Genomic DNA, 13,791 nt, shown 5'->3' with positions numbered 1-13,791 from the left:
AACACTTTTTTGAAGATTTGAAAATTTACATTTCCCGCCTCACATTATGTTAACCTACATGCGCTTAACAGCGCCCTTAACATTGGACGTTTCGCAGCACTCTCCAAACTTTAGTGCTGCATAATGCATTATTCTTTTATTTTGCATTTAAGCGGCCAAACAATAAGCGCAGAAAAAAATTTACTTTCGGCTATGGCAGAGTCGGAATTTTGAATACAATAAGCCGCAGACAGACAGGAGAAAGGATCTGTTAAAATTAAAGCTAAGAAACTTGAGGAAGGCAGCCAACCGGAAAGCTACATGGAAGACTCGCATGCCCATTGATTTTTCGCTACGGACGCTAAATTGCTTTGCTGTAACAAAAAAGGAGTAAATATTGGTGCTGTAATCAGTGCTGGAATTTAGCCAGCAGCTAATAAAATTCTCACAATGAGCGGTAAGACAACGAAGCGAAGGAGTTTTGTTTTAATTTTGTTTTTGTTTATGCGAGGGAAGCATATTGTGACGACTGCATGGGAATTTGCAGTCTACTTTTAGGGAGTGGGGGGAAAATATTGAAGGAAGGACGCACCTGCGCCCTAACTCCCCCCACCTTAAAAGTATCCTGTGGAAGTTGGACACCCCCCGATGAAGTCATCAATTGTATGGCAATGTTACAAAGTATACACAGTGGGAATTTCTTTACTCGTATTATGAATTTTTTATAAATAGTTGGGTGACTGCATGTCCTTTTTATAAATTAAAATGTTAGCTAATATTTTTTTTTTTTAATCTTTTAAAAGGCGACGAAAGCGGAGAAGTGGATAAACACATTCTAAATTTGTCAAAGCAGAAACTGAAAAAGGTTCCCAAGCAGGACGATGCGCACAGTGTCCGCCAGCTCATCCTGGATGAGAATGAACTGCAAAAGATCGACAACATAGACTCGTACCTTAAGGTTGAATCGGTAATTGATAACAGATCTAACCACTAAGAACCAATAATAATTCTATATCTTATTTGTTAGCTCTCCCTGGCCAAAAATCAATTGCTGCGCATGTATGGCGTTTGTCGGCTGCACTGCCTCCGGGAACTCAATCTATCCTTCAATGGCATACTCTCCATCGACGGTTTGAAGGAGTGCATTCACCTGCGCGTTTTAAATTTGGAGGGAAACACCATCAAAACTATCGAACACCTTAACACGAATGTGAATTTGGAAATCTTGAATTTGTCGGAGAACAGCATTGGAAGCATCTCAGATATATCCTATTTGCGTAATCTTAAGGAACTATATTTGCATGGAAATCGGCTGACGCATCTTAAGCAGTGCGACAAGTATCTGCCCTCATCCTTGGAAACCCTCACCTTGGCCAGAAATCAAATCAATGACCTCAACGAAATCTGCACGCTCTCCCACTTGAACAATCTGCTAAGCATATCCATTTCAGGGAATCCGTGTGTCAACATGAGCAACAGCTTGGAGTAAGTGTTTCCAATGGAAATATTTGGAATTTAAATATTAATAGTATATTTTCTTTAGGGGCTTTGACTATAGACCGTTTGTGTTAAACTGGTGCATGAGCTTGAAATACATTGATGGCTATGTTGTGGATCCAATCGAGAGTCTCAAGGCGGAATGGCTTTACAGTCAAGGTAGAGGCCGTCAGTTTCGTGTGGGGGATCAGCACGCTCTGGCCAAGTATCTCAGCTCCATGTGCCCACTGGTGGGCAAGGCCCTGGAAAACGAAAACGATCGAAAACTACGCTTAATACTAAGCAAGGCCCAACACCACCAACGTCAATTGCAGGAAGAGATTTTGGATAATGTGAATAGCTCCGCCAGCACTTCGCCCTCGTCCCATCGGAAAAAGCCTACGAGCCGAATCCAGTCGCCTAGATGTGAGATTGAGTTTAACTTTCTGATTTAGGTTGAGGATTATAACTTACTTTACTTTTAGTTTCCCGTTTGAGTGGTCGCCAAGGATCGCCTGAATCAATGGTAAATAGCTATCATGGGAACAGTAGCTGCAACAACAGCGTTGTGAGCGACAATGGCTCTGCAAACAATTCCCTACAAATGAGCATTTCGTTAATCGAGAATATAAGAAACGAAGGCGAAGCATATTCGCTGGCCGGCAGTGGAATGTCTAGCAGTGTGACCACCAAAACATACAACTCTACAGAGTCAACGCCCAGGAATATAACCCCAAATCCATACAATGGTATAATGAAATAAATTATATTATATTTTTCCCTTTTAAACTATCTGATTCTGCAGATCAAACATTTATTGGTCAAATTCCCACTGGTGGTCCCTTGGCTGCTGCCTCGAAAATGGTTCCCGTTCCGGAAACGCTTATGAGTCCGGATGTCTGTCCCGTCGCAGTAGCCCAGAAGATGACTGTCAGTGCTATCAACTCACAACTCCACAAATCCAAAATCAATAAGAACAAAGGTTGCCATTTACATACAATCTCTACTCCTTACAACATCTACATCGGTTTACTTATGAGAAATAAATATTTTTAACATTTATTACTCTCCATAAACCAGATAACAAATTAAACTTGCCGCGGGTGCGAAGTCCACAACTGAAAAGGAACCAAAGTCCGACGAGTAGTCCCCGGAAATCAACTGGCAAAATGAGTGGCGACAAAATGCAGCAGGAAAAAATAAATTCATCCGCAGTAATGGTGGATGCCGGGGGCTTCAGTACTGATGACGACGGAGACCAGATTAACATCGAGAAACTAAAAACTATCCGCAAGATGGCCGCCCAGAAGCAGCAGGAACAACAGCAGCTAGAGATTAAGCAGCAGCAGCAGCAGCTGGACAACAGCAACGACACCACCCAGACCTGTGCTGATCGCTTAATTGAACATGTTACCGAGTCCTCGGCGGTAACCATTCAAAAGATGTGGCGTGGATATCAAACCCGCAAGAAGACCAACCAGGATATAGCTGAGCGCTTGCATCATCGTCGCACTCAGGAATATATTGAGTAGGTCATTACCTAATAATTATATAACTTTTGTATCTAATTCCAATGATTTCTACAGGCAACTTAGCAAGGACATGGTACTCACCAAGGCACAGCTCGAGAACGAGCGCAAAATTCAGCAACTGCAGATGCAGGCCATCAATGCGTTGTGGAAAAAGGTATCCACCATGCAAGTGGACCCCAGGGGTGCACCTCCAGCCGTGGACCAGGTGGAGGATGCCATTGCCGGCTCTGGCAACGTTAGCCTTGATCAGAACTCGGCCTCGGTGGTTAATGATCTGGCCAAGCGATGCACCTTGCTGACAGATCAGGTTCAATCACTGCAGAGTTCGATTGGAACCATTGTCAACTGTCTGACAATGGTGTGCAACCTACCGCAGGATGCAATTAAAAAGCAGGCGGAGATCATCGACTGCAGCTCCACACAGACGGACTTGATTGCCGTTCACACTCCTCAGATCGAGGATCTTACCAATTTTCCTTTCACCAAAGCTAGACCCTCAACCTTGGCCCTGGAGTCCAAGCACGAAATGATCGCCTCATCGAAAATAGAGGAACTGAACGATGGGGAACTCAAAGAGAACGATCAGGCTGTTCATCTCGAAAACGAGGCATAAATGAGGAGTAAACGCTATAACTAATCGTGTAGGCTTTTATGTAGCTTTTACAACAATTTTCAGCTGCAGCAGGATTCATTTAATTAGTGGTCACCAAAAACAAAATTTTTTGTTATATTTTGAATTGTAGTAAAGGTATAAAACCAATGGTTAACTAAATACAAAGCGCAATTTTTTTGTAACGCAGTTATTACTTCATTTTTAATTAATTAGTTCTTTGATGTTTTTTATGTATAAAAGTCTAATGGAACGGAAATAATTTAAATTCTTTGATTTTTTATTAAATTTAAACTAAATTACGACTCTTCATCAGAAGCAGGAATAACAAACATGCTTCGATGCCACATTTCTCAGAGATGCACCATTAAAAAAAACCTTAACTAAGTTTAAATCAATTGGGGAATGTCAGTCTTCATCGCTGCTGGATGTGTCATCTTCATCCTCCCCGGAGGATTCTTGATTTATTACAGGCCGATTTGTGTTGGGCGGAAGATCATCTTCGAAATCGGAGTCATCTTGATTTTGAGCGGAGATTTCTTCCTGGCCAGATTTTTTGGTGAACTTCACTGGCCAGATTCCAGCTTTGGTGTATTCCTTGACATGCTCAGTGGTAAGGATTTTGCAGATTTCTGCTTTGACTTTGTCGCCCTCCTCGATGGGTTCAATCAGCAGGAAATCGCCTCGTTTCACCCACATACTTTTCCGGAATTTATTGGGCATGGAGACTGTAAGAATTGTTTAAATTATACTTTTGAATAGTTATGCGGAGAATCTTAGCCCAGTTCCACACTCACCCAGAAAGTTCTCCTCGTTGGTGGCCGCTTCCACCTCGTGGAGATTGTTTCCACGGCTGCTGACCACCCGCACGATTTTCTGTTGCTCGGTGGGCAGCGCAAAGTCATCCTCCATCATCTCCTTTATGAGGTGCTTGCGGCGACTGATACTCGGGTGGGATCGATGCATTTTAGTCAGTAAATTTTAGGGAAATACGTAAATTTACAAAATATTAATAATTTTTGGTGCCATTTAGTGTGCCCAGATATATTTTACTAGAAATGACCAAAATTAGTTTTTTAACATTGGTCTGTTAAGTATTAACAGACACTGTACAGTCATAGTCTTGTCTACTTTGGCGCCTTATTTGAATTAAAGATGGGTTGGCAGAAGATTCTAAAAATTAAATAGAGTATATACGATCACAACAGCACGAGGACAATTTATTTTTAGCGCCACGCTTGCATATACATACATAAGTAATTCAAATTTTGTATACAATTTTGTAACTTAACAAATTAGCGGAGAAAAATCCATATAACGAGAAATTTGCTTAGCAATAGTGTGAATAAAAAGCAACTACAATTAAAAAATATATCATCGTGGTGTTTCTTAGATTAGGTATTCAGTTTTTGCTGCGTCTCATAAGCATTCGCTCCTTCAAAGAAATGCGACCGGACTTTTCTACTTTCGTGGAGACGTTTTTACGGGACTCGATTTGTTTAGTCTTCTTCATCCTGTAAATCGGTAAAAAAATAAGTATAATGCCATAAAATAGATATTTTAGACTAACTTACAATTCGTTTAAGAGATCTGTGATCATCTTCTTCCAAATATCTTTAAAATCGTTAGTGAAGTTGGTCCAGTACTCGAAAAACTGATCGGGTGTGCACTTTTCCAGTGTCACAGAACCAGTTTTTGGTGTAAAGTGATAAAACTTCATCGTCTTCATGAACAAGTCGCGGCACTCCTGGAGGAGCTGCTTGAGCTTGTCCATTGATTCTTGAGCTCCTGCAATGAACTCCTCCATTTTGGACTTAAAGGGCTCCTGGATATCCGGACGCGAGGCGGCCAGAACTTTGGCTGTGGTTCTCTTGTGTTCTAAATGGAGAAATTGTCTTTTTAAGAAAAGGTTACCTAACAAAAGAATTCTACTCTGCTCACCCTTGAATTTAGTGTCGAGCTCATCAATGAGTGTGTTCACAACATCGAAATCCAACTGCGCCGCTCTCTCCACGTCCGCTGGCTCTGGGATCGGCAGCCGGATCTCCAAAAGATGCACTCCCTCCTTTCTCCTGTGCTCAATGTACGTGCGCACTATGAAGTGGAGCAAAGTGGTGTGCGAATCCTTGGACTTGACATCCTTGAGCTTCCCGAGAATATCCAGATTAAAGCCATCGGCCTGGCCGCGCTGGCGGTTGCCACCGTTCATATAATTACCAAGAGTCAAAATGATGGAAAACACGAGTTTGAGGTCTTCACTTTCGATGAGCTGCTTGGAAAGCTGGGAAATAGTCTCCAGCTTGCGGACCAACAGAGTGAGGGACTCCTCAAATTCGGTCTGGAAGACAATGCACGAGATCCGCTCCTTGGCCATCGAGATCAACGATATGTCCAGCAGGAACTGCTCAGGATGATCGAGGGGTATGTCCCCTCCGGCGGCCTCCTTGATCATCTGCAGTTCAGCATCGGTGCCCTGAATATTACTAATGGTCTGCAGTGCCTCCAAACTGACTACTGACGTATCTATGTGGTATATTGCATGCTCGATTTCGCTGGACGGGACGTGCAAGCTCCTCCAAATGATTCCCACATTGCGGGACCTCTCCTGGTCGAGGACCTTAATCGATTTCGCCCTCTTGACCTTGGCTTCCTTGGGCCGGCTGACTGGTGCCATCGCCTGGCGGGAAAACAGCTCCGTAAATTCGTCGATATTGTCCAGAGGGGTTTCCTCGATTTCCGTCCAAATTTCCTTGGTGGGAGGGGGGGTAGATTCCACCGCAGGTGGTTCTTCCGGTGAGCTGCCACTATTGTCTGTACTGTCGGTGGAATTGGCCACCGACGGGGGTCGTGGGACTGGCGGGGCACTAGTCACGATTCGGGTCCAGTATAAAGGACGCATGGGTTTTGGCGGGTTAACAGCACTCTTGCGCATTGCTGAAAAGTAAAATTTATTTAAAATAATTAAGAATAGGATACTAAATCTTTACACTCACTATTTGTGCGATGGAACCAATTCCCTTCGGCGGGATCTGGAAGCGGGGCGGGTGAGATCAGCGACTTGGAGGGCGAGGCGCCCATAGGAGGTGGTGGGGGCGGGATTCCGCAGGCACCCGGTGCTGGAGGAGGTGGAGGCGGTCCCGCGCCACATCCTGGCGGCGGGGGAGGCGGAGGTGGAGCTGCCATCATGAAAGGGGGTGGTGGTGGTGGTGGAGGTGGAGGTGGGGCGTTTAATGAAAAAGGGGGCGGCGGTGGAGGCGGTGGCGGTGGGGGTGGTTTGAAGTGCAGTGGAGCGGGAGGCGGTGGAGGCGGTTGTGGGATTGTCGATTGCTGGCTGCCTGTATCACTGTTGGCTTTGCCCTTTGAATCCTGACTATCATTCTGTGCGGCCCCGCACTTGCACGATCCTTTGCAGTTTATAAGCTCTTCCCCGAAATCTCCTACTTCCGTTTGGGTACCTGCATCCACGACGTTTGCCAGGTTAACGTCCGTCTTGTTGTACTCATAGACGGTCGATTCGCTGCCGTTCAGGACATCCGTGAAATTCACACACCTTTTGGATGGTCGCCGCGGTGGTTCATCCACACTGCTCAGCAGTTCGTTAACCACCGCATGGACCTCCGCCAAAGTGGTGCAGTTCAGGAGGCGCTTTTTCAGAATCTGCTGGAGGGTATTTTGATTTTCCGATACCGAAGTGGTTTCTGCACCTGCCACGGCTGCTGCTGATGATGCTGCTGTCGCTGCTATTGCTGGTACTCCAAGAGCACCTGACGCATTGCTCAAAGAGATCGCCTCCAGGTTTCGTAGACCAGATGGGGTACTCGAAAATGGCCAAGCTGCCACTGCATCCAATTTCCCGGGAGTCAGGGGCAGTGATGTCGTCGGCTGTTCCGTGTGCGTCCATTGGTACATCTCATACGGCTAAGGATTGAAAAAATATTTATTAAATTATACATGTTCTAAAGAATGGAAAATAAATTTGTATATTTTTAAAGAAAGAAAAGGGCCAAGTGCATTGGTTGCAAGTTGGTCTCGAGCGTGCCACAAGCGACAAAGCTTAAAAGCACCCACTGGCCTAAGTTGGCTTTATTTTCTTCTATCTAGTTTTCATGGAAAACTCTTTTGATTTTGATTGTGCATGTCGTCGCTGACTTTTCAGTCCCACTGTGGGGACTGCCTTTCCGTGTCCTGTGACCTCGTAAAGGAAAATAAAAGTGGACTGGATACAGAGTGGATAAAAAAAGAGAATATTGAAAATAAAAAGTGTTACTTAAGAGTTCTGGAATTTGAAATTAAAGTCGATTCCCCAGAAAATTGTAATTAAGAGATCAAAAATATGAAAGGCTGGTCGTCCACCCGATTCCACACATACTTGTCGCTCATCGCTGACAAATGCAATTAAAATTGCAATTTAATTATGCCGTTAACAAGTGGCGCTCACTTTGCATTTCAGCATACCCATCTACCCACTCCCACCCACACAGAAAGGCTAATCAGTCAAAGAACTGAGAACTTGACAAATGCAAATCAAGTGCAACAGCTTGCCCCGATGGCTGATTTTGCAGATGAACACACAAACTCTCACACACAGTATATATAACCCTCTGCCAGGGGTATATGGGCTCTAAGGGTATAGGGATAGTGGGGTAAATAGGGTGGGGCCGGGTCGAGTTTATCGCACTTTACACCATTTGCACCAAGTGTTTGCACTTCAGGCTGGTGGTGTCGGCGATTTGCATGTTGTTTGCACATTTTAAAGAAACCCAAGAAACCCACAAGTAACCAGAGCAGACCTCAAAAAAACTGGAAAACCCAAACGAAAAACCCCCATAAGAGACCTCATAATGGTGGGACAGGCTAAAGCCAAACATAATCACATCTCAGGCACATTTAACCTTAACTTCTAGTCAAGTCAAGTCCCTATTCCCACTTAATTAACAACAACATCCAATTCTATCTAATCTAATACCATCAGCCACTTGATATAGCTTCTCTTTATATATATATATATCTAAATAGTAAAATAACAATCGAACACGCGCTGAAAGAGTCCCAAACAAATCGAACATTCACGCACTTTTAGTTACATTGCACATTCAAATCCAGTTTCCTCATTTCTGCATCAAAGTTTCGTTTGTTCCGGCAGACCCAGTAGAATAATACCACTATATAGTATAGTTGGGTGGTGGAAGGGGTTCAACGGAGAAAAACTTTCGACTCAAAGTAATAAAAACGCACAAACTTTCAATGAGCTGCAGCAACAATAACATGAAGAAACAGAAGGGACTACGGTATAAATAAAAAGAAAATAAGAAAGGATACAGTAAGTCCTTTAAAAAGGATTAAACTTACTTGAAAAAATATATTTTTTTAACTTAAAGAGCTTGGTTTAATCACTATAAATGATAATCTAATCAAAAAGGCTATAATAATTTACAACTGGGGTATTATTTAATATAGTATAGCCACTGTACAAATCCAAGAAAAGTTAAAGTCAAAGTCGAACAACGAACCTTTGGCTTTGTCTCTCCTTTTCGCACCCCTGTGTCCTGGCCTGTTGCCCAAAAAGTTCGAACACCATTCCGGAGACATTGGAGACGTCGTCAGCCCTCTCTATATACCTCCGACCCCTGTGTATAGTCCTACTTGGCAGCCAGTTGAAGAAATTTGTGATATCATAATCTTGAGCTCAAGTATCATCACATAGAAAATCACTTAACGGTGTCTCTTGTCCCGCCAGACCCCCCACTCTCGATTCTTTCTCTTTCTATATTCATCAGGATGTGTGTGAGAGTGTGTGTGTGGGTGGGTGTGTGGCTGAGGGTGTGTGTTTAGCTCTCTCAGGGATTTGAGGTTAAGCTGCTGTGGCTAAAACTTTTGGCCTAAACTAATTTGAGGGCTATATCTAGTGCTTCATTATTTGCGGTGGTATTTGGTTGTTGTATGTTGGTCTTGTTGCTCTTGTTGTTCTTGTGTTTGTTGCAACTTGTGGTAATTTGTTGTTTTTGTTATTGTCCCTGCTGTCGCCTGTCTAATAACACTTAACCGGGGTCTCGGTTTACAGCCCTCGAAATGAAAGCGGAACAGCCATCTTCTTTGGCATCTTCATCTTTTGGCCTTTTTGTACTGGCCGGGCAATTAAAGCTTTTCCGCCTTTTCCCAGGCTATTTGTTTATTTAGCTTTCTGGTCAAGAGCAGTGCTAAATGCTAATGCCCTGGCCGAGACCGAGGCTAAACTGTACCCAATATGACCAACTATTATGGAGTCCATTAGGCCCAACGCAGATGAAGATGACCAACCACCATAGCCAGATGCTTGCCCTGAAAGAGTTGGCCCAAAGAACGAGTGGACAAAAAGGCAAAATGGCAGTTAACTGGTGGACATATAAAAAGACTTGAATTGCCAAGTTGCACTTGGAACAAATTAATTATATACAAATTATTTTTGAAAATGAATTACACAATAAAAAAGAGTAATAAATTACTTAAATATTCAAAGATTTAAATTTCTATATACATTTAAGTTTTGAGTACTTCTTAAAGGTATAAACTTTAGAGGAAGTCTTCTTCTAAATTTTCTTTTTAAAGAAAACTTTCTTATCAATTTCCTATTATACCTATAGTTTACTTTACTGTGATTTTTTTTAGTGCATCTCAATGACCAACTTTGGTTTCATAATTTGTACAGGCAATAAAAACAACAAAATCAACAGCTATGGCCGAGCAGTAGAAGCGAAAAATTGTTAATGGAGCCAAGAGAAGTTGGCTTCTGATAGTTGACGGCTGCCGACTGTAAAGTTTTAACAAGTTCTGACACTTGCAGGCAGGGACTGCGCCGGGCCGTCGCCAGTAGGCGTAGCAGGGGTTAGATGGACAACCGCTATGGAGCTCTCGGTTAAATGAAAGTGCAACGAAGGCCTGCACCGACTTAGTTCTCACTCGGTTTGTCCTTTTTTTTTTTTGCAATAGAATTGCTAATTTCCGGGCACAACTTTGTGGTTCGTTTTTGTGGCACAACTTTGCGAAACGACTTCGAGCAGGGGCAACACTGCGTATGGGTGATGTTATGCCGAGAGGTCAAAAGTTAAAGAATCAAAGGGCCGAGGGAGTCTGGACACTATGAACAAATTTAATTAAATAATGACAAGTAGCTAGTGAATCAATTATTTATAATTTTTAAAAATTCAACCCACCAAGTTGAGAGCTCAGTGCAATAACAGGCTGCAGTCATTAACTATAGTTTTTCCTCAGACGCTAATGACTTGAAACTAAGTTAAGCTCTCTAAGCCCCCTATCCCTTAAAAACCCTTCATCGCCATGATTTTATTCCCTTTTTTGTGCCCCATGATTTGATAGCCAACGCGCTGTCATCATTTCCGTTGGCGCCGCGGCAACATCCGCCAGGACCTTCGACTAGGAACCTATTAGCACCCTCTGCCACTCTCGAAATGAAGATGACCAATTTCCGGAAAGGATGGAAGTACATTGAACTTACGCTGAATCCGCCGTCCAAGTGCTCATTGGAGATCTGCTTGAGGACGCCGACATATTTGAGATTATTGCAGAACTGCATCGCCAGCGAGTAGAATAGTTCCTGGTTGAAGTCGTGGAGCGAACTTTTTGGGTTGTTTTGCATCGTTGAGATAATCCATTTCATCAGCATTTGACCTGCAAGGCAAAAAAGGGAAAGCAGTTGTTACTGACTGAAATAACTTTGATCACAGCTGGTCCACTTATTCACTTTGTGTCCCCCAACCATGGGGGCCAGAGGAAAAAAAATAAAAGAAAACTTATAGCCACTAAGTTGAGAGATTTATGGGCGGGAGAAGCTAGGGGGTAAACCAACTCCCAAAACTGAGAACCCAACAACAAGAAAAAACTGTGGAATAAATAATTTTCTGGGGCAGGAGTCAGACAGAAAGCTGAATGAATATATGAAATAATCCTAATCAATAGGGCAACCAAAGAAATACCCTAAGAACTCAAGATTATTGTTTATAGGTATACATATTTTATGAATGGATCCATATCAGCAATATGGATTTATATCTAATGATATTACTCAAAGTTTTTTCGCGTATGCCTCGGTTACTCATCTAATCAGTTTAGCCATTGAACTACCTAATTTTAAATCGTATGACTAATGTATTGATAAGATTTATAAGTAAAAGTAGAACCTATTAAAAGGTAATGGCATGAAAGGTATACACATTAAAAAGGGCATCAAATATCCGGAGCTTACTTAAATAAAATTAAATATTTATTTACAAATAGATTCAAAAATAAACAATCTAGTAATTTTTAAAAACCACAAACTACAACGTTTCATAATAATAATTTCACAGTCAATGGACTCTGTCATAAAAAACTGTTTGTAGTAAAAATAAAAAAAATATATGTATCAAAGAAAAAGAAGAAACAAACTTACGCTGGCCGTCAGCGTTTGAGTGGGAAACAGTTCGCAGGAGCAGCAGGAGCAGATGTTTTGGGTCACGAGTCGTGGGCAGGTCAACGGTCATCCCTTGGATGCGTAGGATGCTAATTCCCGACCAGGTCCCCGACTCCCAGCCCCAAGACAGGGCATCAGGTGGCTCCTGGGCCTGTTCCAGCGCCTGTTCGACTCCTCGTTCTCTTTGCAAAAACCGAGAAGTCTGCGCCCTTTTCCCGGCCAATGACATTATCTGAACGTAATGTGATGGTAGTTGGCTGGGGGAGAGGTCCTCTTCGAAATTCCATTTTGCAGAGAAATTCTGTGGTTCTGGTTTTTCGATATTAGTTTGAAAATTCCTCGACGGCTGCTTGGCCAGCAAAGAGCACCAAACGTTGCTTAAACTAGAGGACATATATGTGGAATATATGTATATATTTTTTTCTCAGATCGGGAGACCCAGTAGAACCTTCTCCGATCAATTCAAATACTAAAATGTCGAATCGGTTTCGCGTTGTACGTTTCGAGCAAAAAAAAATTAAAACTTGTCGTACATTATCAATGTCTAAAGCGTACATATATGGTATGACAACCCAATACGTCAGTTCTTTACACTTGGAAAAAATTATTAAAAAAGCAACCAAGCTTCATTTTGTGAAACCTTAAATTGTCCATAATTTCTTCAAGTGTAACTGATAACACTTTAGCTATAGAGATAGAGAACTAGAGAGTATAACTATTAAGTTCAGAACAGGAGAGCTTCGATGGCCCTGACAAGGTCGCCTGGTTTATCAGTCATGGGTAATTTGTTCATCATGTTTTCATTGCCCTCCAAAGTTGAATCATTTTTATGAATTTTTCTTAAACACTAATGACGTTTATTTCTCTTTATTATTACGTCTAACTTTTATCATAAACTGACTAACCAACCCGTTCCTTTATAGACTTTCCTGAAGGTTTGTTTTGGTTTTCGTTGGCATTATCGCAGAAACTTTTAACAATCTTTTTGATGGGTGGAGTGTTTCGCCTTTTAGGACTTAAGATAGCGGCGAAAGCAGAGTGATAATGACTGATAACTTGATGGAGACAGTTGATAGATTAAATAAAAGTGATGGAAAGGCCTTTAAAAAGATTGAGTGACGCAAATCTCTACCGAAACACGTCTCAATGGGTTCTTTTAAAATCAATTATAGAAACTAATTCTCCATTCTTAGATTTAAGAAAATTTATCTCTATGGATACCCCTTGGTTGACCTCATTCCATTGGCTCCAAAGATCATTAACTCACGGACCACATGCAAAGCTGCTGGCAAGGATTGGCATATTGGATGATATCGATGGTGGCAATGGGGTTAAGTCCGTAGAGCAGCAGGACAACGGAAGGAAGCGGAGCTTAGCTGGACATCGTTGGCCTCATCAGTAGTGGGGATCTTTGTTGTTTCTGCATTTTTGTTGCCCTATTGTTGTTGTGGCTTTTGCTTTTTTTGGCCTTTATTGCTGGCGCCGTCGCGGCAGTGGCAGCGACGTTGTGGCAAACGGTTTTGATGAAAACTGCGCCACGGAGAACGCAGAACAAATTTGCATAACTGCTTGCCAGGCAAATGCAACGCTAGGACACTCTAAAAAAATGAAAATTTTCTCTTTTAATTACCAAAAAAATTATGAAATTTTGACTACTAATGCATCATAGAATCATATTAAAGTGGAAGGGCTTGCAACCTCTGGGCTTTATCTTTCGTATAGAAGTTCTAAATTTTTATTAAAAATTT

General features: G+C 42.3%; 3 protein-coding genes across 7 annotated transcripts in view; 1 reads left to right on the top strand and 2 right to left on the bottom strand.

The window, feature by feature from the left end:
• The first annotated feature begins 175 nt into the window (after window positions 1–175).
• On the top strand, window positions 176–3,625 carry Cep97 (centrosomal protein 97kDa). The gene is made up of 8 exons (XM_017233451.3): window positions 176–436; window positions 783–946; window positions 1,007–1,464; window positions 1,523–1,881; window positions 1,941–2,204; window positions 2,261–2,437; window positions 2,536–2,983; window positions 3,042–3,625. Exons 1-8 carry the CDS (start codon window positions 430–432, stop codon window positions 3,598–3,600), a joined length of 2,436 nt encoding a protein of 811 aa, XP_017088940.2. The 5' UTR covers window positions 176–429; the 3' UTR covers window positions 3,601–3,625.
• Window positions 3,626–3,859: 234 nt separating this feature from the next.
• Window positions 3,860–4,653, bottom strand: LOC108119985 (probable RNA-binding protein EIF1AD). Its single transcript, XM_017233452.3, has 2 exons — window positions 4,395–4,653; window positions 3,860–4,325 (listed from the first exon to the last, which is right to left on the bottom strand). Exons 1-2 carry the CDS (start codon window positions 4,561–4,563, stop codon window positions 4,006–4,008), a joined length of 489 nt encoding a protein of 162 aa, XP_017088941.2. The 5' UTR covers window positions 4,564–4,653; the 3' UTR covers window positions 3,860–4,005.
• Window positions 4,654–4,791: 138 nt separating this feature from the next.
• Window positions 4,792–13,791, bottom strand: part of capu (formin protein cappuccino) — a 31,706-nt gene continuing 22,706 nt past the window's right edge. For 4 of the 5 annotated variants that reach the window (XM_017233450.3, XM_017233445.3, XM_017233447.3 and 1 more), the window contains 5 exons: window positions 11,090–11,262; window positions 6,591–7,515; window positions 5,539–6,531; window positions 5,172–5,475; window positions 4,792–5,111 (listed from right to left, as the gene is read on the bottom strand). In XM_017233450.3, coding sequence (XP_017088939.3) covers window positions 5,000–5,111; window positions 5,172–5,475; window positions 5,539–6,531; window positions 6,591–7,515; window positions 11,090–11,262 — 2,507 coding nt within the window. In that variant the 3' untranslated portion in view covers window positions 4,792–4,999. Of the gene's footprint in view, window positions 5,112–5,171; window positions 5,476–5,538; window positions 6,532–6,590; window positions 7,516–11,089; window positions 11,263–12,022; window positions 12,453–13,791 lie in introns of those variants that run through there. The other variant, XM_017233449.3, reaches the window with a different exon arrangement.

Source organism: Drosophila bipectinata, chromosome 2L, assembly GCF_030179905.1.
Source record: "Drosophila bipectinata strain 14024-0381.07 chromosome 2L, DbipHiC1v2, whole genome shotgun sequence".
In the NCBI taxonomy this organism is placed as follows: Eukaryota; Metazoa; Arthropoda; class Insecta; order Diptera; family Drosophilidae; genus Drosophila; species Drosophila bipectinata.
The sequence above is the reverse complement of the archived record's forward strand: the minus strand, read 5'-3'. Positions and strand labels throughout refer to the sequence as shown.

Bases quoted from the DNA above. Each gene is read 5' to 3' on its own strand.
- LOC108119985 (XM_017233452.3), bottom strand. From the start codon at position 4,563: ATGCATCGATCCCACCCGAGTATCAGTCGCCGCAAGCACCTCATAAAG. The intron at 4,326-4,394 runs GTGAGTGTGGAA...CAATTCTTACAG, and splicing joins CAACGAGGAGAACTTTCTGG to TCTCCATGCCCAATAAATTC.
- Cep97 (XM_017233451.3), top strand. The intron at 2,205-2,260 runs GTATAATGAAAT...CTGATTCTGCAG, and splicing joins AACCCCAAATCCATACAATG to ATCAAACATTTATTGGTCAA. The intron at 2,984-3,041 runs GTAGGTCATTAC...TGATTTCTACAG, and splicing joins CGCACTCAGGAATATATTGA to GCAACTTAGCAAGGACATGG.